At 41.5% G+C, this 25,878-nt stretch overlaps 1 protein-coding gene across 8 annotated transcripts in view; it reads right to left on the bottom strand.

Annotated features, from left to right (window-relative positions):
- Window positions 1–1,976: 1,976 nt before the first annotated feature.
- LOC128877883 (echinoderm microtubule-associated protein-like 2) overlaps window positions 1,977–25,878 on the bottom strand; it is a 28,386-nt gene continuing 4,484 nt past the window's right edge. The window contains exons 2-20 of one of the 8 annotated variants that reach the window (XM_054125510.1): window positions 22,941–23,045; window positions 18,329–18,757; window positions 16,485–16,715; window positions 15,691–15,853; window positions 14,702–14,812; window positions 13,770–13,898; window positions 12,778–12,846; window positions 8,897–9,202; window positions 8,470–8,542; window positions 8,171–8,377; window positions 7,860–8,097; window positions 7,403–7,560; window positions 7,072–7,329; window positions 6,844–6,981; window positions 6,524–6,640; window positions 5,866–5,889; window positions 5,284–5,371; window positions 4,924–5,150; window positions 1,977–4,758 (exon numbers count right to left, since the gene is read on the bottom strand). In XM_054125510.1, coding sequence (XP_053981485.1) covers window positions 4,630–4,758; window positions 4,924–5,150; window positions 5,284–5,371; window positions 5,866–5,889; window positions 6,524–6,640; window positions 6,844–6,981; window positions 7,072–7,329; window positions 7,403–7,560; window positions 7,860–8,097; window positions 8,171–8,377; window positions 8,470–8,542; window positions 8,897–9,202; window positions 12,778–12,846; window positions 13,770–13,898; window positions 14,702–14,812; window positions 15,691–15,853; window positions 16,485–16,715; window positions 18,329–18,380 — 2,718 coding nt within the window. In that variant the 5' untranslated portion in view covers window positions 18,381–18,757; window positions 22,941–23,045 and the 3' untranslated portion in view covers window positions 1,977–4,629. Of the gene's footprint in view, window positions 4,759–4,923; window positions 5,151–5,283; window positions 5,372–5,865; window positions 5,890–6,523; window positions 6,641–6,843; window positions 6,982–7,071; window positions 7,330–7,402; window positions 7,561–7,859; window positions 8,098–8,170; window positions 8,378–8,469; window positions 8,543–8,896; window positions 9,203–12,777; window positions 12,847–13,769; window positions 13,899–14,701; window positions 14,816–15,690; window positions 15,854–16,484; window positions 16,716–18,328; window positions 18,758–20,609; window positions 20,819–22,940; window positions 23,046–25,878 lie in introns of those variants that run through there. The other 7 variants (XM_054125508.1, XM_054125509.1, XM_054125513.1 and 4 more) reach the window with 7 other exon arrangements.

Genomic DNA, 25,878 nt, shown 5'->3' with positions numbered 1-25,878 from the left:
ATCTATACGGCGGAGGAGCCAAATTCCGCGCGGATCTCTCGGAAAAGTGACGTCCGAACAGAACCAGCTGCCACGATGATCGTTGTGATAGCGAACAGGTTAAAAAATCCGGCGTGTCGCGAAAGTTTAATGGGAGAATGCAACCGTAGAACGGGGCGGATCGATAGGCATCAGCTGTCCCATGGGAGCGCAGGATTCGCGCCGCGTGCAAACGCTCGCGGATGAAATACTTTCGATTAGTTAATTCATTATTCCAACCGTTTGCCAAAATCATCTGTGACTTTGAAGCATGACTGATCGAGAACAAGACAGAAATTGATTAAGCTATGATCTGAGTACGAAGGTTTGGGATTCTTGAGATCTATGATTACACTAAACGATCAAGGTATTAAATAAACAATTTCGTGAAACAGGTTTCTTCGCGTGTTCAACGAGGATCGGAATCTGACGCGCGATCAAACATAAAAGCGGAAAATAGAGTTTTGAGAGACCACCAAGAAGGTGTTGGGTAAACTGTCTATAATTAATCTTCTCGATCAATCGACGATAATTGTTAATTTTTAATTTTGCCTCCTACGAAAGTAAACGCTGTTGACGTTTATAAAAATGACCATATACGAAAATCGTATGTGCGGTCTATTGGAGAGAAGCACGTTCGCGCATGACACGATTGTATCGACGGCACAGACGTTGCGGACAATTAACTATGATCGATGAGCCAATCAGTCGAACGACTAACAGTTAGCGGTTACAAGACTTTAACTACTTGGCGAGACAGCAATATGTGCATCGAGATTTCTTCAACCTGTTTCAATTGGTTCGAATTAACTCTTCGTATACACACCGCGTTCGTCGTTTATTTTTTTTCTCATTTCATCGATTTGGTCCTTTTACAAAACTTTCCTATTAAGATTTTTGTTAAATATATCTGATAAATTCCCTCGGTGCATCGATCTCACTTAACGAGCTTTCTAAAAATGATCACAGCGTGCGGAAAACCTATAGAAACGGAAAAGTATCCTTTCCCGCATGAAAAGTAAGTCTTTGGGAATTTATTTTTAAATCGAGGTTATCTTGGTTAAACAATCTCGGCGTATCGAGCAGCAATTAAACGTATATCGTAGATTGTATTCTCTGAACTAGTTATCAGATGTATTTGCATAATTTCTGTAATTGTGTTCGATGAATATTTTATAGGACATCGATCGCGTTCAACTGAAATGTGTTTCGGTATTTAAATTCACGAGACAAGCCTTAAGCAAAAGGATCGAGTTTTCTTTTCGCAATCAGCAGCTGTTCACGGTGTGATTTTTAAAAAATTTTGTAAAAATATTAAAATTACTCTCACGTAAACCGTATATTATGTATGCTAATAAAGAACCTTTTCTGTATTCGTGACGTAGCTGTTCGATTATCCGAATATCCCGTCCAGTGAGCAGCTCGGATAATCGTGGCTGGGCGTATCAACTGGGCGCTCAGTTACCAACTCGTTTTCAGGCAAAAGCCAGATGATACCGATTCAAACATTCGTAGAGGAGATGACGGCAAAAAGCAGCGATATTTCAGCGAGGAAATTAGGAGGCTCAGGGCCGTGAACGGCGATACCGCATTAATCATCCGGAGGAGAGTTCGCCTGAAGCAACTTTACGAGCACGATGCTATCGAGCTAGAGAATTTGATACGCGCCTCGGGACACGCTTTCATTCCAACGCAACCTTGACCATTTTTATCGCATTTCTTTCCTCCGCGTCGCGACCTTGACTTTAATGAATCAATGGATTAACGTTACTTTCACCGTTTCCGACTTGAGCGAACTTTGGGGTCCGATAAGCGGATCAGGAAACGCGCTGACTGGTGCGTCGTAACGAGCACTTACGGACAGTATCGTAGCAATTACTTTGGCACGATAGGAGAAATAAACTACATCGACCTAAACAAAGATATCGCAGCAAGGAATGTTACCGCAACGATGAAAGTGTCGATAAAGACGATTTATTAAACGTTAAAGATACATATACGCACAAACGTCCATCGGCGTGACATAAATAAAATATATAGATATATGTATATATCTTACATAATGACGATGAGTGAAAATAGACTGATTATCCTTGCTTTGTTGGACTTTGGCAAAATAGTTCGTACCAAATAGAAAAGATAATATACGGGACGCCAAAGGAAATTCTAATTGGGCATTGCGATCTTACCGTATTTATGTACACTTTTTGATAGGTATACAAGCCGACGACTTGCATATCCTCCTTTTGCACTTCAATTTACAACCGACTCCTTATATCGGCTACCCATGGTCGGCAAATTAACTGCAAGTACTTTTTTACGGGCGATTTCGATCCAATTCCTCCAACGTGACTATTTACGATTCATCCTCTTCGCGATGAGTCTTCGCCTTAACTCCATTCTGTTTGTTTGCCTTTAACCTTATCCTGTTTCAATCCTCTCGAAAAAAATGTATAAATAACCATAATTTAAATTGTATCAATATTTTCACATCTCGCGAATGACCGAACCTAATGGAGTTAAGTTACTCAAAACCAACAAATTGTGAATACCAAAAGAAAAGACTTGTCACTTCCCTGAATAAGTTGAAGGAATTGATTAACGTTTCGTTAAGCTAACCGTTTCGAGTCCTATCACGTTTCTTAAAGTATTAAATGAAGCCTGATCGCGAAACGGTGCGATACATTTGGCACACAACTGATCAAGTTTTGTTTAATAATCGAGTAGAATCAACAAATTCGGTTCTACAAGCATACCCGTCGTTTTCCATATTATGCTACGTACTTCCTATTGGACGGCATTTTACGGTAAAGTAGTTTCTTCTTTCCGTTACCAACAAAATTCAGATCTCGTCGGTCTCATCTTTCGAGGCTACGATCTTCTCGTGATGAGATTCTTTGGATTTCTGGTAGCCCCGCGACCCTTTCGATTATTCTATCGTTCGACATCCAAATTGAAGTATATGTATACGTACTTACACACATACGTCAGAGTTGGGCTAAACGTCACTTGTACATATAAACGTGCGTCCAAAAGTGAAGAAAATTATAATTTGTTTTCTTTTTAAATTTTGATTTTTCTAAATATTTCAATATCAATTTCATATTTCAATTTCTTCTCTCAGCTTCTCGACTTCAAAATAAGCGTATTCATCGTCAAAACAAAAATTCGTACGACCAATGCCCAACTCTGAGCAAATTATAGTAGCATAGAATACACCTGCGAATTTTCACAGACAACGTGACTGTTTACCAACCATACGCAAGAAACAAACTCATAAAGTACCTGATGGTTTGAAAAACACAAAAGAAAATGTATATACGCGATAAAACATCCACGTTTCTATAGTTTTACAGACACGAGCAACTGGATCGAAGTTACCAGAGTGATCAATCACTGAATAATTAATTAATTACGATCATTCGAAAACCGTGCAATCTAATTACCTCGGTGCTGACCAGAGATGGGCAAGTTTTCTTTTTGAGTAACAAATACAAAGAAAACAAATATGTCGTTTTAATCCTCCTTTAATTTACATACTTTTTGCTTTCATGCGAATGGCCACACGTTTGTTTCGTTCATCTGTTAATCGAATCAAATTTCGCCCATCTCTGGTGCTGAATTACGCGAACCGTTTGATTTTCTACAGCTGTATACGTCGTGTGTTCACGCAGAAAACAAAACACATACGCACAGAGATTTGTATAGTCGGTGCACCGATCTTCGAAAAATAGTCGTGAATATTGTAGAATATGCAAAAGACACTTCGTTATGCGTTATCGATAGACACTGAGTTACAGTTTAGTAAATTAACATTAGAACTTTCAGTCATTTATTCGTAAAGGACACTTATACGGTAAAATGAACGAATGTTTCCTTAATTGTACCTAATAAGCATTCTGTTCTGTCGTCTTATATCTGAGATTTTCGGTTCAGCGGCGAAGCAAATACGCTTCTCGTTCTTTGGATCTCTCGAGATTGTAAAATTCCAGTTCTTCGAGTTTTGCGCAGCGAAGAAAAGCTGGAGAAACGGATTCAGCTCAACTAGGACTATGCTTCGCGTTTCGTACGATCACCGTGTTGCTTCTGTTTAATTTATCAGCCGTTGAATTCTCCTGAATTGACACTGTGAGGAATATTCGTTCTTTAACCTATCCTTTCCACCGAGCCGATCGCGAAGGGCACTTTTAAACGGGAAACAATGAAATTTCCCGACGGAATGAGTACTTTTCGCATCCTTCCATTCGTCGCGATTAATTTTATTTATTAATTTTTACTGAAAAGCTGGCGTTCCCTACCGTTTTGCATCGATCAGTTCCTAACTCTCAAGACTCGTTACGATATCATCGCCATTATTCTTCGTAGTTTCTCAACTCCTCTTGTAGTCGCTACGCGAACGTCCTGTTCGTCCGTTTTTTTTACGTTTCTCGACCATATTGTCAGAGATTTACTTTCCATTCAGAGGCTTGGCTCTTCTCAACCTTCGAGCGTCTCGCAGTCGCTTCGAAATGTATTCCTTCCGCTTGTTTCGTCCACTTTCCAACCGCTCGACCACGAAGGACACTTCGAATGTAAATCGATTCGATGTGAATGCCATCGATCGAGCAGGAATTAGTAATTTACAATCCACTGGAGAACGCTCGTGTCACTTCCGCCAGTGGAAATTAATCGTGTGTCGTCCTGGAGGAACGACACGTTCGTAACGTGACTCGAGTGACCGCCGTACGTGTGACACAGGGACTGAAACAAACAGATTCATTTATTTCGATCACGTTTCCCTTTTTACGCGACGACAATGGCTGCTTTGGCTGTGCATAAGCGCTCGTACGTTGCGGCGTATTCACAGGATGCTTTGAGAAGTGCTCGCTGAAGAATATCGCGGGGACTATTAACCATGCGAATTACCTTAGGTTGGCAAGCTGGGTAGGAGAACAATTTGACCTTTCCAAAATCATCGCCAGTCGCCAGAAGCTTCGAGTCGCTGCTACGGGAACAATTGTTCACGTCTGTGCCGTCTGCACCTTCGGGCCATATTCCAATTGTTTCAAAGGATATGATACAGGAATGACTCGTCCACTCTATGTCTCTTAACGCGGAGGGTTGTGGAATTTGACGGCAAACTCCAGGATTCCCTGCGCAATTTTAAAAGCGTTACACGAATTCGTCGACGTATGAACTAAAGACGAAGAAGAAAGGCGAACGAAAATGCATAGCTGGGTATTCGTTCCACGTATTCTGTAATATTGATCCTGTTTATTTACTTACAATACAGTAGTTCGTAGTCGCCGCTGTTACTTCGCAAATACTGCCCGTCTATTGACCAGTCCAAGTGAGTTATGAAACTCGAGTGACCCTGAAACACGTTTTTACGTTTAGATTGAGGAAACGTCCTCCTCCGTAACTACTGACGCGTTTTTTTTTTCTAAGCTAAGTTTGGTTCTGTGCTGGGAAAAAAAAATAATAATTATGTAACTTTTTTCTAGGCAACCGGATTTTAACGAGTTTGCAGCCACTGCCATGAAAGAAGTGTCAACATTTTGTGCAAACAATGTCTACCGTGCGTGCTCATGGCAAGCAATCATTAAACAAAAGTATCCAGCCCATATGTGTGTACTATGAATAGCTATGAGAGTATTGCATCATTTTCAGAGACAGTATATCGTTGATGTAATGGTAGACGTTCGAAATTATTATTAACGTTTCGTGTTTTCGTGAAATCCGGATTTATTTTCTTACGAGTGTGTTAAGTATTTTTGAATTGTTTTCACGATAAATTTATAATAACATTTCATCGCGTGAGATAATGTCTCCTTTTCATTTTTGAGCAGCCAAAAACATATGTCTTACTCTACGTCTTCGTATCCGCTTCGGCTAGAAATGGAGAAAAGAAATGTGAGTGATATTTGTGATTACGATTCGAGTCGAACGTTTCATTTGAATGTCTCGTTTGTATGTTATATTTTTTCAAGAATATGGTATGCTCTTATAGAAGAAAGAAAAAATAATGAACAGTAATTTTCAGTATTTATAAACGGTACAATTAATGCAACAAATACAATGCACATGTTTCTAGTTCGGTAATTACGTTGTAGCATGCTTGTATGTCCGTAGATTTTCGTTACTTTTACGAACACTAACAAAATAAACATCGAAAAAGACGAATGACAATGATAAAACACCACAAGTTAAACATTATCGTATAATGTAATACATGTAAGCAAATTATACAGCGGAACTGCGATCAGAATAATTCAATACGGATACTAAACGCTAGCAACATTGTGTTCTGTAAATTTTCTTTATGCAGAGTGCGATAAAATTCACTGTGCGACCTGTATAATGATTCCTTTAGAAAAAGCAATTTTGATATTCTACGCTAAATTCACTCTAATTCTTACGATTTATAAAAAACAAGGACTCTGCTTTCGGTTAGACAATGACTTCGGTAACATTCTGTATAGGTGAGATTAATTTGAAAAGTTTGTAACGTCGAAGATAATCTTACCATACATCGTCCAACTCGGCTATACTTGGTTGCATCTCCGTTTACTTGATAAATATAAATATAATTGTCTCTGGACCCAAGTGCTAGAAGCGTGCCATCCGGTGAAAATTTCAAGACCTGCAAATGATATAAAAAGTATGATATGAGCCGTTCGCTGCACAAATCGATTAACTGTACTTTTTGAAAAATCTTAAATTTAAGCGCCGAAGCGCTTGAAATAAATAATTTATTTCAGAGGCCATTTTGATCGCATTTCTCAACTTTTGTTTTATTGTCTAACGGTATTACAAAGTAAACGTAAAAATAAGTACGAATAATACCTGAATGGGTTCCGATCCATCGCTATGGTGGGTGTACAATTCTCTCGTTTCACTGTCGATTGCTAACCATTTTCCAGAGGTGCATCCGACTACCATCACGTTGCCATCTGGCGAGAATCCAATACTTTGTGCTTGTTCCTAAATACAATTACTTCGTTAGCTTTCAATTCAATTTGTCCTGAACAGCCCTTAAGGCAAGGAATTCGCTAAGTAATAGCTTCTACCGACCCCAATGTCTTTGCTCCAAACAACAGTGTGACTGAGACTGTCCCACATTTGCAACAACCTGTCGTGGCCAGCTGTCGCAAATTGCGGCAAAGTCGGGTGCGCAGCGAGGCCCCAAACTTCTTCCGTGTGACCCAACATGGCTGGATTGAATCCCATTCCAACATCCCCGACCAAAATGCAGTTTCTCGTCGTCCCAATCAGTAACTGCGAACCTCTTCCTTCTGCGAGCGTTCGAATACCTCCGAAGTGGTCCTCAATCTGAAGGTTTTACAACGTCAATTATACGCGAAAGTACTTGTTAAACTTTAGTACCGAATTTTATGGAGCTTACTTGTGCTTCCGCTCCTGTCAAATTTAACGATTCGTCGAAGTACAATATTTTGCCATCTTTGCCACCACCGGTGACGATAAAACCATCCTTCAAAACGCAGATCGAGAATATAGATCCCTCGTGAATATTCCTCACTAGCTTAGAGATCGTGTTTGTGCCTGGTAAAAAGTATTTATTCGATGGTATACATTGCCTTAGAGATAATGAATAGATTTCAGTTTAAAAATAAGTGACAAAGAAATTGAAACGGTGAATCGAGTTATATTCAAACAGCTGGTACGACAATAGGCCTAGACTGATTGATATGGGAGACAACTGCCTGGCAAAACCGGAAGCGATAGACATCACGCGTCACCATAGTTGCAATACATGGCAACAAATGCTGGATAGCATACTGTTATCGTGAAACTTTGTTATAGTTACTTTATTTTTAAAGGGAAAGTAATATTTCGCTCACCTCTGCCCCAAACGATGATGTTACCGTTGCTGTCGCCAGTGAGAACATCGCCGTTTTGATTGAAAGCAACGCAGGTGACGTATCTCGGTTTTTCCCTGCTTTCGAAAATTCCCATTCGCTTGTAAAGCATCCCTCCGTTGTCGAGGGACCAAAAGGACACGTGTCCCTTTCCACAGGACACGATTTGATTCCGTTCCAGCGGATGCCACTCGGCGCAGACCACCGTGTCGACGGAGCACTGTTATCAACGTTTATCATTAATGAAACGACTCGGTTCCGTGGGCAAACTCTAGTCGATCAGAAACACTCACCTTGGTCTCGGTTACTTTGGTACCCCGTTCTCCCTTCTGCCAATCCCAGATCGATATATTGTGATCGGACGTTTCGTCGATCGCGCACAAATAATTTCCACCGTCTGCCTTCGAGAACGAAAGACAACAGATCGATCCATCGAATCCTCCATTGCCAATCACGCAGAGGGTCGTCAAGCTCACGGAATTCCATATTCTTATGTGTGGCTAAGAAGAAATCGTACCTCACGGTTAACCGCTCATTTTTTTCTTCAACTAACATAGCTGTTTTACGTTGTTAACAAATATTTTCGACATACCATGGCGTCCCGTCTGTCGGTTCCACACACTTGGCCAGTGGCGACCACCAATTTGTTTGGATGAATCGCTATGCTGAAATATATACAAAGGAATATGAAAACACATTCGTAAAGAAGAATGTCGAGTTTTTCTTAAAAATTGCCACGAACTTTCTGAACAACCCGATACATTCACCCAGAACCCAAATTTTATCAGTTCATCCGAACCATCCACTTTCTCTGGGTTCTGCTATCTTTTCCGGTTCGATCTCCCTTTTTAAATCTCGTCGCGAGGCGAGAACGATTCCGTGCCAGATAAAGCAATTAATTAACATTCCTTCTGTGCAAAGGAAAAAAAGAAAGCGCGGAGCGAGTCACGAGTAGTCAGCTATTAGTTCCGCGCAATCATCGCGATTATCTCGAGTCCACGCGAATTCGACGAACCCACCATTTGATGTCATCCGTGTGTCCCAAGTAATGCCTCTGGCTGTGTTCCTCCATATTGTACAAGACCACCACGGCGGCGACGAAGTAAACAATTTCCCCGGTCGGCAGCAGATGCAGATTGCTTCGACAATCCCTGCCTCGGTAACCGTACACCCAGTCGAGTTTCAGTTTGCTCTGGGGTGGTGTGCTCACTTTGTGAAGATCGTAGGACTCCATCAGCGGCGTTGGAACGTAGAGGACGACTGGTCGCCCTCGCAGGTACATGCGGACGGTACTTTCCTCTTCGTTGTACTGCATGTCTCTGGTGCTGCGAACGACAGAGACTACGTCTGATATTTTCTTAAAAACGATAATGTCAGAGTATGTCAGAAACGCGCTAAAACGTTGGAACCGATCATCTTCGAACACATACAGTTAGTCCCATAAGTACTCTATGTCTTTTGAAGAAATTTGTCGAAATTAAATAAATAGAGGGTACGAACATTTATGGGACTGACTGTATTTGTACCTCGGACCTGGCATAATTTGCCTCTGAGATACGGAACTCGATTAATTGATATTTATTCCTGAAACGAGTAAGTTATATTAATTTAATAACAGTGGTTCTATAAAATCTCACGCACTTATATTTACGAGTATTTTGTTTGAATTATAATTTTAATTCGACCTGAACGGGATCAAGAATATCGCACACCTATGAGTCTACGTACACCAAATATAGTTAATAAACAAACATTTGAAAAGTGAAATTGGGTCGAAAAAGAATGGGAAACAAGCGAGCGAGAAAGATAAAGAATTAATAATTGCATAGCGAGGGTAAGTAGTACGGTGAAATCGATTATTAAGAAGAACCGCGTAAAAAAACTAGATTTATCTGATTGTTCAACTTACAAGCTCCTTCGTTAAATAGAAATTTATTATCGTTATACGTATTTCTTCCGTCGTCGCTTTACAATGATACTTTCAACTCGACGTACATCTGATTATTTATCAACTTCCTCATCGATAACTGTCGATGCGATACTTTATTTACTTTTATACACTTGCTACCCGAACACACACAAGCAAACAAATTTCACGTTCTATCGACAAGATACGCGACGATTTATCAACCGAGCGATAATATCGCGCGATTTTTTTAAATCGCATCAAGTTATCGGTCGATTAGGTTCCACTCGCGCAAATATTATGTGTATCGTTGCTCGAGTCGACCTTAACTGATGGCGATGGGAGAACTCGCGACGACGTACTCTTGAAACCGACAAAGAATGACTCACTCGAGCCCGCCTTCGCTTTTATTACTCGACGAAGAACCACAAGTTTTGCGCGTTGCCGCGTTACGTCACGTTTACGTTCCTTTTTGCCATGCGTCTGCTCTCCTCGTCTGGATTACGATCAAGGACTGTCTACACCTCGATGCACGGTTTACGATTCGACTGAAAAACCTGCCTGAAAGCTGGTCGTTTCGTAAAGAACCTGGTAAACCGTTTGTTCTTTTATATTTCGACTACGGAGTCTTTTTCGTGGCGACCCTGACCCGAAGAACAAAAATATACGTCCGCTAGGACATCTTCCAAATATCCTTGCGTTTCAAGCGTTCAAAATACTCCTTCCAGTTCGAATGCCACGTAGAATATTTCTGTCGAATAGAATTTTTTGTCCTACTCGATCTTTTCATGACCAAGGACATCTTCCGAACATCCTTGAATTTCACATCTTCCAAATACTTCTATAGGTTCGAATCCCACGTAGAATATTTCTGCCGAATAGAATCTTTTGTCCTACTCGATTTTTCCATCGATCGTCCAGGATCCCGTGGAAGCATCGTGTACCAGGAAACCAAGGGAATTCACGGTTGTGTAACTGCGAGAATCGGGATTCACTTTCTTCGAGAACGCGAGGGCGCACCATGGTTCGCGCTAAATGAGCCATTATCCACGCGAGTTTCGTACCAGCTCCCCCGATACCGTGTTTTAAGGTAAACGCTCCCTACAGTATCGCGGCCCAATCTACGGGATGACAACATTTTGCTCTTTTTATGTACGCAGCCGCCCCCTTCATTTTGCGCGGCGATTTTAACGCGTGGTTTCGCGTGATTCCGCACAGTTGCGCGCCGAATACCGGTTTGCGATCGTGTCTTCGTTTAACACGGAATTTACAATTGCATTCTTCGCTTCGACCTTTAATCCAGGGCCGAAGGATAACAAAGGAGGTCCCCGTGGTTAAATCGCTGGCTTATCTTCCTAGCAAGAGTATTAAGCAGTTTCAAGCTAGCACTTTTATTTGAGGTTTCAATCTTGTTTACTTTATTTCTTTACTTGTTTTGTCTAAGGTCTGACCCGGTATGATTCGAATGAAACTTCATGATTGACACGAATATCTATCATGACGTTTCATTCGAATCGTACCGAGTCAGACTTTATGGTCAGCCTTCTCATTCTACTTTCGTACCAAGTCAGACCTTATGGTCAGCCTTCTCATTCTACTTACTTGTATCGCGACACTCCTCTCGATCCAGGGCTCGATCCAAAACTATTTTTACGTAGCTACGAAATATTTAAATACAGGAATTTAAATCATGCGATATTTTCATTCTATTCGCTTCCAAATATGGACAGTTTGTACACGTTTCATTTCTTTAATATTTTTGTCAAAGGGAATTTAAGTGTCTGCAATCGTTCAGAATTGAAACAACTTTTGTCTCGAGCTCCACAGAGGCATAATAATAGCGTCGAGAATCGAAATCCCTTCTTTCTCTTTTGGAGTATCGTTTCAGAGCTTAGTGGGTTTCGAGGGTCCAATTCAGGAGAGTTGGAAAACCGAGCCGTACTCCAAACAAGGTTTTCCTTTCACGAGCGAAAAAGAAAGCCGCGTTCGCGTGCTCCAAATAAGCGTCCGGCATTTAAAATTAAAATAGATCTTTCACGCTTCCCGCGCGAATGCATTATGCATGCACGTGTTTCTTGGCTCCATTCTGCGAAGGTGAGTTCATCATACGCCAGGAATCCTGTGCGTGTGCATGCGAGGTCGAATGCCGAGGGTAACTCTTATTATGGTAATTAACAGCATGCTATGCGGCGGTAACACGTATCATGCCGTTTCGAATTCATTGTCAGTACGAGGCACGCTAATTTCGCGTTAAACGCGTTTCCTTCCTCTTTCTATCGATTGTCGAGTGCTCCTAACGGTATCTGCGTTACTATTGGCTTCGTGCATGAACTCGTGCCATTTTATATTCAACAGAATATTCTGCCAAACAGCATAATTCTTTGGGCAAGCGTTACATTCCAATCGACACCTCCTCCTTTACTTTAGAATATTACTTTGGATGTTGTTTTTATTTATTAGCTACGTTAAGCAACAGATTTAAGTTAAATGTCTCGATCTCTACGTCAATCATCCTTTTACGTCGAAGATTGACCGTGTTTAACACAATATTACCTTCATATTAGCATTTCAATTACATAATGTTGTTCGACACTAGCGACATTTACATTTTTGCTACAGGAGCGTTCGCAGTGGCTTACCGTTTTGTCCAACAGCCCGATTCGCAACACACTCGAAAGAAAAGAAAAAAAAACAAAGATAAAACAAGAACCGTGCCTTCACCGCTTACTTGCAGAGCGAGTGGTTACAAAAGTGCATCTTAAAGTTAGCAGTTACACACGTGCAGGGTGCACGTGCCAGTAGCGGCTGATCCATATGGCTTAGTCCCTTGAAAGAGCTCTCCCTCTTCAGATATTCTATAGGAAAATCTTTTCACCGAAAAAAAAAAGAAACAAATCTTGAGAAACCTCTTTCGTCTTCGTTCGCCAAAGAAGAGAGCTCTTCCAAGGATAGCGTGCGAAGGTGGAATAATGGGAAAGAGACGTTTTTATTTACCCGTGTTTCATGTTGTTCATCGCTGGCGGCTTGAAGAGGTTGAAGAGAGACTTGGTGGATGCTGACAATCTATAATGAACGAAAATGCAAACGAAAACCATGCGGTGCAAAACGACAAGTGGCGAAAAAAAAAAAAGGGAAACAAATGGTAAACAATGGTAAACGAGAAACACGAGCGGGCGCGTCGGACGTGTAGGCTTCGCGTGCGATTTGCACGTTCTCCTCGGCGACGAGGGGAATTATGCGCTTCCGTTCGCGTTCTCACGATTCAGTTGACTTTAAAGGGAAGCTCCGCCGGGCACAGAGTGGAAACCAACCGGGAGACAGTTGCTCGCTTTTGACGATTAATGAGCTGTGAATTCAGGAAGCGAATTCCGCGTCGGTGTATATAGTCGATAGTTCGTTGCTCTTGTCGGCTATGTAGCAGGTGACGCTGAGTTTTAACACCGAAGTATACCAAATTAATTCGATCCGCGTACGTTCGAAATTCTTTCGTTACAAAATTTAAAAAAATATTTATATACTATCGTTTAGGACAAATGTCCGTGTTTGTGGACAGCTTTCCTCGAAAACTACACTATTAGAATTTTCATTTTTATTTTTTCCGTACTAATTTTAGTCCAAGTTAACTCGAAAAATTAAATTACATTAGTACGAGAAAGAAAAGCAATTCAGTTCTGAAAGGGTTTACAAAATCAACCGTTCGCGAATGAACAAAGTTCTTTGACAAGGCTTGAGATCGATACCTCTACCAATCTTTTCAAGAAAAATCTCACGTAGCACCCAATTTTTTAGGCTTCGAGATAGGCAGACCCCTCAGAAGTCTATTTCGGAGGGAAAACACGTCCGACGACCGCGCTACGTAAAAGAAGGATTCAAGGAAGCGAAAAGTGCACGGAATGGTCCAACATGGGTCGGTGCTTAAAACAGAGAAGAATCGCGAAAGCAGGGAAAAGTGCACTCGCTTTAGAGGATATCGATTCTCTGCTCACCTGCTACTGACAAGCTGCGAATTGCTTCCCTGATTTTGCGGCGAATGCGTAAAGTCCCCCGTCGACGACCACCGTTTCGCCCTTCTTAAGCTGCTTTGAGGTGGCCCGTTTGATCTTGCTGTCGGTGATCTATCGAATAACAGGATTACCATGTAACGCGAAAGCTTGTTACCTGCGCTGCAGAATTCTCGCTTGGTCGGGCCGACGTTCAATTACCAAAGTTTAAACGAAGACTTCGCCCTGATGAGTCGCGCGAATCTCCTCAATTTCTTTGCGACAGTGACATTTTAATGGGAAATCGTTACCGATATCCTCTCAAAAGTTTCGTGACTTTGGACATTAAAAGTTTCGCATTAACGGAGGCGGCGAAGCGCGCCCGATCGCCGGGCACTCTTCGATTAAAAGTGGAATTTTTAAACGACGATGAATGAATATTTTTAGCACGCTGTTCCGACGATTTAAAATTTTAAGGATTGTTTTTATCGCGTACAAAGTTGATTTCGTGTTACAGGTGGTTTTTAAGATACGGTTAATTGGGGGTTGCTCGTTAGATGGTGCATTAGAAGCTTCAAACGAGTGATTTGTTTGCTTCTTCGAAGTGTTTGTTAGACGGAGTACTTGGTTACTACTTGCTTGTTGGATTTATTAGTGATCATGTGTACAGTGAGTCACAGAAGTATTCATACTTTCTCGAGTGCTCGCTTCTTTTAAAATAATTGTTGCAAGTTTCTTTAACTAAAGAAGTAGGTAAAAATCTGTGGTAGGTCCTGAACACTTATCGCATAATAAAATCCAAATTGTATATTCAGCTGTTCTGTTCTTCGTGACTCAACTGGTCAGCTAAACAAGACGCATGCATATGTAATAAAGTTACAAGTAATCTCGTTTAGTAGACGAGGATTGGAATGTGAATTAATTTAATTTAAATGTACCTGGCCACCGGCAGTGGTGTAGCTCTAGGACTTGGTGATGGCACCGGGGAAACACTACTACTACTGGGACTGTCCGAGTGTAACGAGCCAGTTGATTGGTAATGAACCGACCTTCTGAAAGTGAAATTAGTTTCACCTCATCTGTCTTCGACATTAACACATTCGTCGCCGTGATGATGATGGTAGCAAAAACCTCTCTGGCTTCGAATAAACCATTTATAATTATAATGCATTAACACTTGTAGACACCTGTAAGGCAATGATGATAAAACGATGGCACTTTGACGAGAAGAACAAAGTAAGACGCAAAGTATCGAAGACAGTGATTAGCATAAGACAAATAGAATGCACCATAAGCTTGGCGATTTAGACAAGAAAGTTTACGTGTTGCTCCTTCGGTCTTAAAAAGTAATAAAATAGAACAGAAACACACGGTAAAGGTGCCAAATTACAGAGTGTCCAAGTAAGGTTGATGCAACACTGGCTGTGTCGTGCCATTGGTTCAGATCGTCCATTCTGTTTCATTGAGAATACAACGAAAACGGTGGAATTAGAAGTTAAATAGTAGAACGAGGTCTATCTTGCGATAATCACACTTTCCTCGGAACGATGCATCGGCTAAGTGTGATTGAAGTGAAAACTGATGTTTCCATTTTTAAAGAAAGCGTAATTGCGATTCGCGAAGGAATCGTTGGACGTATAAAATTAGCGAGGTCACGTAAAGATAGACCTTGCGGCACCATTCAACTTTTGCCTCTGCCATTATTTTCTATCCTCGGCTGAACTGGCAATACGATTCAACCTAATCGTGTGACGCATTCCGTGTAATCTATTTGTGTTCCGAATAAGGAACAATCAACCGCGACAGAGAATAGACGACCACGTCAAGTACCTTCGGCAACGAACGCGTTAATGGGTTGGTTACGGTATGTTTATGTTAATTTTTGCGTCTCGAATCGCGTAAATTCGATGAAAAGAACGAACAGTACCTTTGAGGAAGCTGCGACGAGTGCGTATAAGTGACTGGTCTTCGTGGACTGGACAACGAGTCCCTGACATCCTGAGAAGATCCCGAGGACGAAGAATTCCTCAGACAGGAGCCACCGGTCTGGCGTAAGCGTATGTCTTTTTGGGGCACCGAATTTTGATTACCTGAAGACACGCAATATTAATTATACGAGCTTATATTCGATAGAAAGAAGTGTTAAAGAAATTACGTTACTTTTCGATCCCCCTAATAGAATGATATAATATGTGGGACGATAATCTCAATATTTACAATTAAAGTACGTGTAACTTGTTTGAAAACGCGAGAAACGATAAATCAGAACCTATCTTATCGTTCAAATATTTCAATCAATCACTTCATAGTCGACTCGTGACGTGTCTCGACAGCTTTCACAGCGATTGCTTCGAAAGTTTGGAGTTTCGTGGCAGAACGCGATCCTTCGTGTCTCGGGAATTTATATCATCCGTTTCTATTCCGTAGTTCATATCGGAACGCTAATTGTAACGAATGAACCGAGCCAAGATCGATACGTAATTCTGGTTCACTGGATACTATCGGTGAGTAAGCACATCGTAGGATTTTGTTTCCGATCGCGTGTATTCTCACCACCCAACTAGGAATTCAACGCAGAGTGCAAAGGGTCGAGCCTTCTTATTTTCACACGGACTGCGACATATTTCAATTCAAACGATATTCTTAGTACAGACCACGAAAGCTATCGATTCGTGGAATGATCCTTTTGGTAAGGACGACGATCCTCGCTTATGTACTTACTTCTAAGCGGTGCGTGTCCATTCCTCAAGGGCGAGGACACCATTCTCTCGTTTCTCCTCTCGTTCCTCTCATCTTCCCTCTTCTCGCGTCCTTCCAGCTGAGCAATTCGCCTTAGCGCGTCCGCGAGAGTAGCGCGAAGACAAACTATCTCGTCTCTCTGCGCCAAGGATTGCCTCTCGAGGTCCGCGACTCGGCCCAACAGGGATCCGGTCTCGCACTCCAGCATCTCGTCTGTAAAAGGGAATTCTCGTTCAACACGCGAAACACAGAAGGACCATCCTATGAAACTCCTCGCGAAACTTTATGGAATTCTGTCCCGTTGTAAACAACTGGGGGATATTCTATAAATCCTCGCGATCTATGGAACTCTCATCCTCGCTCCCTCGGGCTCCTCGTCGTTTCGAATTCTTAGATCACCACGGCGGGAGCCACCCTTCGAAGGATCTTAAATCAAAATAGCTATCTCTGTGTTCGATCGTTTGCTGCGATATCCCTCGATTTTTAAAAGATACTCCAAACTCCTTATGATCCAATATTTTCATTCGCATTAACCCTTTCAGACCTGGCGTCCACAATTGAGGACACAAAATTTAAAAATCACCGACACTATCGTTTAGGACGAATTATACACTATTAGGATTTATTCTTTTATTTTTTCCAAATTTTAGTCCAAGTTAACCCTAAAAATTGAATTACATTTGTACGAGAAAAAGAATAATTAAGGTCTGAAAGGGTTAATAAAATTGACCAATTAAATTCTTTATTTTAACCCATCCATTTTTGTATAGATTCTTCGAGTTTCGTTGCATCGATCGATAAATTCAATCGTGTCGTGCTGTATGTTTTCAACATGTCAAAATCTTATCGGAAAATAATTTTCATCTTCCCAAAACACCGTGATCGCTACCACGGTAGAACCCGGCCACATAAGTCCCAGATGTTGGTCGTCGCATAAAGAGCATTCTCTTACGTTGTGTTACTTAAGCGTCTAGCATGGATAAGAGAACAACATAGCCGTAAGCTTCGAGTATGGAATGCGCTTAGGAACGACGTTTACGACGTATGGTGTACGGTAATACGAAAGTGTCGTATCTCGGAAGAATGTCGTACGTTACGAACACTGTCTTTTTCTTTTTTTTCTTTTTAATACCGTGACTGTTTCTCGTGTCGTGCTGCAAACCACGGTGCCGAGGCAAAAGGAACGAGTAGATAACGAGAGAAGCGAACGCAGAAGGAGAAAGATACACGTATGGATAACCTGTACGATGTTTGGAGACATGAAACCAGAACAGGAGTTTCCTGTGCGCTGTTAACCAAAACAGCTTTTGTACTTTTACTCGAGATAAATTCCTACTTCGTCCCCGACGAAGAATACGTTGTGATTCTATGATTAGGCTGAGAAATATTTTCTTTACAAGGGAACAGAAAGGAAGACAGACGTGCAAAAGCATTCAAACTTAATAAATGTGCAAATAAAGGTAAGGTAAAGATGGTCCAATTAGGATCGATACGGAATATAGAAAAGATTAACCGTTGAACTGCTTCACGTGTGAAAACTTGACGACCTGGGCCACTGAATTTTACGTTCGCTCGTAAATTTACTGCGAATCATATTATTTCTTGGTTTCCTCTGCCTTTCCGAACAAGTCGGTTTTTACGATCGCGTGAAAATTTGTAGTTACACGTCGATTCTACATATATCTAAACTTTTTACCGCTTCGATAAGGATATAAAGAAACGCGAGAATTTATGGAAATCATAAATGAAACGCGAGCGATAAATGTAGCAAGTATTTTCAAAGGAAATCGGAGAAGAAAGGTGTTGAAAATTGAGACAATACTCACGCCACGCCTGCTCCGCTTCATCGATGGTGTCCATCGTGTCCGGCGTGGACATTGCGATTAACCCCTCGCGATGACCCCGACGTATTAATACGTTATTCAATTGAACTGATTAACAAGCGCAAACAGAGCCAATACGATGTCTCGCACCATGTCTCCTCGACCGAGTGACTCGTCTTACCAACGAACAGAAAAATAAAATAAGAACATCCACGCGCGTACTCGATAAGACCGAGGGCCAATTGACACGTTTAATTGTTTCGGCGTGAAATCAATCTGCGATTTTTAGTGTCCGCTCGATAATCGATCCGTCTTGACTTGGAAGACTCTTCGACGAATTTATTTCCTTCTCCGAACGAAGGGACCACCTCTTCCGGAATATTTTGCTGGGTCCACGATTCGCTGACCTTTCTCTGACGCATGGTTCGTTTTCTGCTTGAAAAGACAACAGATTGCAAAACGATAACAATGGTGCAATTCGTTATTAATTCCAGCCAACCATCACGGTGCTTATACAGACTAAGGGGTAATATTCGTAGACTTATTTCCAAACATTTTCTACGTGTGTGTGCTAGTGTGTGTAAGTGTCGCAACCGAATAAACACGACAAAGTTATTTTTATCGTCGATATGAAAACTGCAAACGCAATATCTACATACGAAACCGAATGGACGGACGTACACCAGAATTAAATAGAGTTTTTGTTTTGAGAAACGAATTAATGCAGACATCCTAAGCGTGTCCGTTCAAATTCGGCCAGAGAATTCTTTTTTAATTTCGTCAAGCAGTTTAGCATTTAGTACGGTAAAAATCACCGTCGTCGACGAATTCTATCCAATTAGCGGGGTGTAATTAATACGGGGAAAGTTCGGCGTCATCGAGTACAGAGAAGTTCCCTAACGAAGGCGAGACAGCGATTGCGAGTTAGGACGGCTGGCGTGGTTTCTGGAAACCAGCAACGAGGTGAATGAAAGGCGAATTCATTGAAAGTGAAACGTGCACGCAGCCATTACAGATCGCGATAAACAATTTCTACGGAGCACGCGACTCGTCGCGAGTGATGTTATGGTTGGGGCATTTAGGCTAGTGTTCCTCGAGAAAATTTTTCTTTTGGCAATCTGAACCCAGTTAAAAAAATAAGTAACTACAAGATAGCTCGCGCAACGATACTTCTCACTGCGTATTAATATTTTATAGCAAGCAACGTAATCTGAAACTGTTCTCACAGTATATCGCCAGGATTAAAGGTTGAATATCAGCGTGATGTAAGGCTTAGTATAACAAAGATATGGAAGAGCGTTTAGTATTCCCTTTCGTACTTGAGATGATAACAGAACGAGATAAATTATACTCGCCCCAGCTAGCTGACAAATTTAACATCCTGTATAGTCTTTCCTTAAGTCTCTGAACAAGTCTGTTCTATGAATTGAATTCGTAACCAACAAGTGATAATGGGTGGAATAATATCAGAGTACGCCAAACTGACTCACTATATTTTCAATAACAACCTGCTTATCATACACGACGTCTGCAACTCGAGAGTATCGGTGAACCATGTAATTATCTAGTAACAGAAATACGCTGGAGAAAGAGGAAAATACATCAAGGACAACCTTACTCGTTTATTCACATCGAGCAACATACCAGGAAAATATCTCTAATGCTTTTCAACGATTCAAATCATTTTTCAATGTCCACCAGCTCAACAAATTTATACCGTCGTTATTATACGCACGCGATATCACTTGAATAAACAAATCCAAGTATAATAACATCACTAAACACCACAAAAATCGTGGACTAAAACCAACGAAAATCACTACCACTCGTTTACCTAGCCATCAAAGTGTGTCCAAGCATCGATACAGAAAAAAAGTATCAACTGTTCATAAAAACAATCTCCCTAAACCGAGCGAACATATGTCTCCATCGAGACCAGGCACCGAGCATCCCCTGAATGCTCCGATACAAATCCCACGCTCGGCCACATGGAAACGTTAACACACCCCATCGAGACGAGCATTCGAACCTCTTAATCGGAAACTCTCTAAAAATCCACTTCACCGATCCGTGTTACTCGTCGCATCTTCATCGATAACACTGTATCACTTTTTGGACAAGTCGAGCACTCGGATACTCCGATGTCGCAACCCTTCTTTTATCGTACGCGTCGCTTATCGGGCGCGTAACGCGTTGTCGTGGAATCGCGCAATGAAATCGGAGTGATCTCGTACGAAAAACAGAGAAATTGGAGCGACAGTGAGACGACGTTACAAAAACTCACAAACATCTTCTTTCCACGCATGCACCACGGTCGCGTTCGCGAGCACTTCTGAACTAGAGATTCTCTTCGATCGGTTCGTGCCAGGGGCTTTGCACTTTCCCTCGAGTTTTCCCGTGGTTCATGGAAGGACACACAGGCCTGACGTTTTCCGTCACGAGAGCGTGTAGCACGTGTGTTTTCCGTGCGGCCGCCCCAACGTTACTGTCAGCCCGAATGTACAACTGCTTAGGGGCGATCAATACGTTCTAGCTACTCCAGATGATTCAGATGACCGGGGCTACGCTACGCGAGCCATTGACAGAGCCTGGGATAACCACTGGCACACCAGACTTCCTCGATTATCGCTTAGACTTTTTCTACTCCGACTGTTTTAGAGCGCCGCGAATGATATTTCCGTTGCGACGCTCTTCGGTGATTTTTCAAATAAATTTATTGTTTTAAACAGTAAGGAGAATGTAATTTTAATTTTAAAAGGGGATTTAGATGCGAGACTAGTGCTTTGGAATGTTGATGGATCGAAAGCGCGCTCGAGTAAAGAAAATACTGCGAGACAAAATATGGTAATGCATTCTATTTAATACATTGGAGAACGTTAAGAGCAAAACGAGAGCACGTTAGTAATTTATTTAATAATGTTCCACTTTTAACGCGTAACGTTCCGTAAATAACTGTTATGCATTTTTGACGATAATAAATTCAGAATCCTCAGAGTCAGATTATCGTTTAACACGTACCTTTTACTCAAAATTCTTTTACACTGTTTTAAACTGTCGTAAACATATTTCTCAGAAACCTACCGTTCCTCACAACATACCTATTCTGTGTTTAGAATTGCTGTTAGCGTGATCTACGATAATGCTCGCTTTTAGCTGGGAACGCCTATCGCGTAAATGCAGCTTAAACGACTACAGTAATTTCCGGAGATGAGATTAGACGCGATTGATTCACCTTTTAGGTTTGTCCTTAATGAACGTATCGCATCCTGGATATCGCCGCACCCTGGCAATTCTTCGAAACCCTCTTGTCCTATATCGACGCGGTTGTTCCATTAAAATCGCTTCTGTTATGTCATCCGCAGGCACGATTCCAGCGAATCAAACGACCCGCAAAATAAGGCCAAGCCGAGCGGAATCGTAATTCCGCGCCAAGTAACCGTTGCGCTAAATCGAGGATTTTTACAAAGTTACGCGACGCTAAATTGCACTTAAGATGGAATGGCAGAATTTAGAACGAATTCAGGTCCCAGGTTCTGTCGAAGGTCGGTCTACCGTTATCTGCTTTTTAAAAGTCGGTCTTTAAAATTGTTTAAACGCATCGAACGATCGGTGCAGCTGCCAATGAACCGTGCGAGTCGCTGGAATGTCGCGGGGACTGGATTCAGGTGGTCGACGAACGGTGGAATTTCGCGAAATTCCAACCATGATCCGTTACTCTGTCGACTCGTCCGTCGACCATCAGAGTTGAAACGAAGGGTCGGGCAACGATGAAAAAACAGGATGAACAGAGCGCACCTTCGCATAACGTCATCGCGACACCTTGAATGGCTTATATAACAAGTGCCACCAGCCACCATACAATGTCTATTCTCTGCGTTTACGACGCACATTCGATTCTGCGCCGAAGCGCTCGTGTGGCGCCGTCCGGATCGGCAAATTTACGAATCGAAAGTTACGCTCCGTAGTTCCTGAAGCTATGAATGCTAAAGTTACGAGCGCCGTTCCGTTCAGATATACACGGAAGGAATAGCATCGCTGATATTTTTAATTTTCTATACGCTTCAACCTTTGTTACAAGCGTATTTGAAAATACTCTGGAATTCCAGTCGCCTTTTTATTATTCTTACGACGTCTATTTGAATGGAGAATTAAATAGAGAATTTATTTTATAATTTCATATACTGTAAAATAGATTTTATGTATCTTCGAATCACCGTAAACAATGCAAGATATTTACCATCACCTCTTTTGAGCAATGGTGCTCTTTACGAGTAAGAGATGATTCAACAATGATGACGACGTTAAACGTTGCCGAGTGAAGTTTTTCTGCATCCAAAGAACCAGCATGGTGTCGCAGAGGAATACAATTGCCTTTGAAAGGATAGGCAGAAGGCCACGGATCCTCGTGCATGTTATGGTTTAATACGCTCAAGTTTTCAAATATTTTCTGATACGTGTTTTCAATTGTCACCTCTGGTTTTCTTTTCTCAACGGACGATAGTACTCTGCGGAACCACTCGCTGACAGTGACAATTAACGAGATTTTATCCTTATTCCGAGTGGCGCGAATGTTCTACGCTGTTCGCAAAGAACTGTTATTAAAGTAAAAGCTTACCCATTTCTTGCCTCGCGCCGTGTGCCGAATGGCCGTTTACGTGCATCGTCGAGCTCGAACTTTTCTTTTCATACTGCCGTTGCTCCTTCGTTGAAGACTTCGTCTCTGAAGAAATGAAGAAATCGATTTCAATTACACTGTTACACTTGGAACGACTCGTTCGACGAACCAAACATCAACGATAAATCGAAACGACAAAACTTGTACGATATACGTATAGTCAATCCCATAAATATCCGTGTCTTCTATGTTCATCGAAGAAGTTTGTCCGAATTAAATGGTAGATGTCATATTTCCAAATAAATTTTTCATTATAAATATATACACGCGTAAAGTTTATTCATGTACATATTTATACTGAAACTTGATTTGGAAATGTCTTCGATAGACACAAAGGGTACGAATACTTATGGGACTGACTGTATAATACTAAATAAAAAGGAATATAACATATATCGTGTAACATACGCATAATATCTTTTTTTAATCCTAACCGAGGAATTCTTATCGTATTATCCAGTCGATTATTCGAGTTTTCCTGTTCCATCGTCGTCGATGATTGAATTCCTGTCAGGAGGAAAATAAACGCGTCGCGACCTTGGTCAATGAAAACGAATGGCGGTACACGATCACGTACAGGCGAAGTCACTTAAGAAACTATTTAGGACGCGTTGCACCTTTCGTCGCGTTCCCCTCAATAAGAAGAGACCGTATTTCGTGTTTGTCAGTTATTCAGATGCAGTGGCGGATTGTAGCATCGATAAAACAGAAAAAAAAGAGCGTGGATGCGTTCTCGAAAGATTTGCTCCATTTTCTAGCGCTATAAATTCCTTACACGAGATGGTCGGGTAATAGTCGAAGAAAATGAGGTTCGTCGATGAGATCGTGAATCAGGACAGAAAGAGAGAGTCGACGTACCCTCGAAAAAGGATCGAGAATCCTTCTGGTAACGCAAGCATTTCGCCCGAAGCGGATGTCGCTGAAAGTGCGAGAGACGCGGGAACGAGGTGAAACACAAAACCAGTAAGCATTGACCTGGCCAGAATGCTGCCTTATTGGTGCACGAGACTGGCCCCCACGAAGCTTATTTTACGATATTGCTTGCCAGTCGATGTAGGCGCCCCCCCCTTCCTGCATTCGTTCCTTATATGTATCAAGTGCGACGCGGATAATTGGTTCATCGTTCATAAGTAACCTCGATATCAAGTTAGCGTTAAGATCGCTCGGTACACGGTGCCACGTATCCGTATGGAAACCGTACTCTTTTTTTCTCTCTCAAAAGTTTCATTACGTTCGCGAGACACTTGCAGAACAATGCGAACGGTGATTCATCCGACTCGACGTCCTTAACCTCGTCGCTACTACATTTTTCTTTCTTTCTGGGTAAACAAAATGATTTCGTCTGTTTCGAAAAAAAAAAATCCCGAAGGCCCCTTTTGGAAAATCCTTTGAATTTCTATCGAGAACGGAACTCCAGATCGAGATACACCGATCTAGCGCGCTTCGCGGTCAAGGGACCATTTCATTTATCGTTCATTTTCATTTCTCAATGACTATTCAGCGCATACACCTTGTGCTTTCTTTATTACGTAACGAGACGGGAACGACAACCGATTCTATCCGCGATTATCAATTATGTTAATGATAAACAGGATTTGCATGCACGCAAATTGATGTCACGACGCTATAAATGGCGGCTAGCGGCGCATCGATGGTCTCGGTCGGCTCAAATGAAACTACCAGTCTTGTTAAACGTAATTCCTAGTTAACGGACAGACCGCTGCGCGCTGAAAGTAGATCGCGTTCGTTTGACGAGGCTGGGAAATGTAGGGCCAGTGTTTACTCGAGGGTCTAAGGTCAAGTACGCCATTTTGACGCAACGACAAACTGAGACGCTATGATCGCTGATTCGGAGATGAAAAACGTTCCGTGACGGTCAGTTTTTACTTCCTATTTTACTTACGTTAATCTACTTTTACTTTAACCTTCGATCGCTATACTACTTAAAGAACTAGCGATATGGAGTCTAGCGAATTTCCTCTTTGAAATCCGTTGTCGTCGGGTCTGTTCGCAGCCGTTGCGACGGAGGCGGCAGAAAATCGATCACTTTTATGGCAAATTTCCTCTTACGTAATATATGCTTCCAAGCTAAAATCATATCACGAAGTTTCTCACTATAACGTGCTGCCCGTATATTCATTAGGCATAATGAAGCACCTTAATTATTCTGGAACATCTTACGTAAGCGTACGACGGTGTTGCGTTGTTGGCGCTATAATCCCTCATCTTGGTTTCGCACTTATTCGGAATAGAGATCCTTCCAAGGAGAAGAAAGTTTTATAATAACATACTTTCAAGCAACACTTTCAAAGTTGGATGGAAACCTATTTTAGAGTATAATGTGAAAAAGATTTAATAAAATTCTATATAGTGGAATGTACCTTTTGTTATAAATGAAACGTGCGTTATACGAGCTCCGTTGAAGTATAAACAGAACTTGCACGTATCGCAAAGCTATCCGAAGCTGATATAACTTTCAAATTACGTTACTCCGCCCCCACAGCCATGTGTCAACGACCAAATAATAGCTGTATCCGTTTATCTTTTTAACTCCTTCTGTTCAGAGAAATCTTTGTAAAACATTTTTACAAAATGTAGATAATCCTACTAATAGGTGATAATTATTAAATATGAGACTGTCAAGGAAGCAGAAAGGAACGGCGATACAACGCGTTGAAGACATATTAGTATATCTGTCTGAATTAATTTTCCTCAAGCTTGGTTTCTTAATGTATAGTAAAATTATTCATTTCCCACTATGCGCGTACATTTTTTGTCTGCTGTAGATCGTTTTGATTATTCCACATTTCCCGTATAAATCACATATTTAAACGTTTATTTTAGATCTTGCCACTGATTGTTCAAGATATTTTCACTC

This window comes from Hylaeus volcanicus, chromosome 6, assembly GCF_026283585.1.
Source record: "Hylaeus volcanicus isolate JK05 chromosome 6, UHH_iyHylVolc1.0_haploid, whole genome shotgun sequence".
NCBI classification, from domain to species: Eukaryota; Metazoa; Arthropoda; class Insecta; order Hymenoptera; family Colletidae; genus Hylaeus; species Hylaeus volcanicus.
This window is presented reverse-complemented; position numbering and strand designations above follow the sequence as displayed.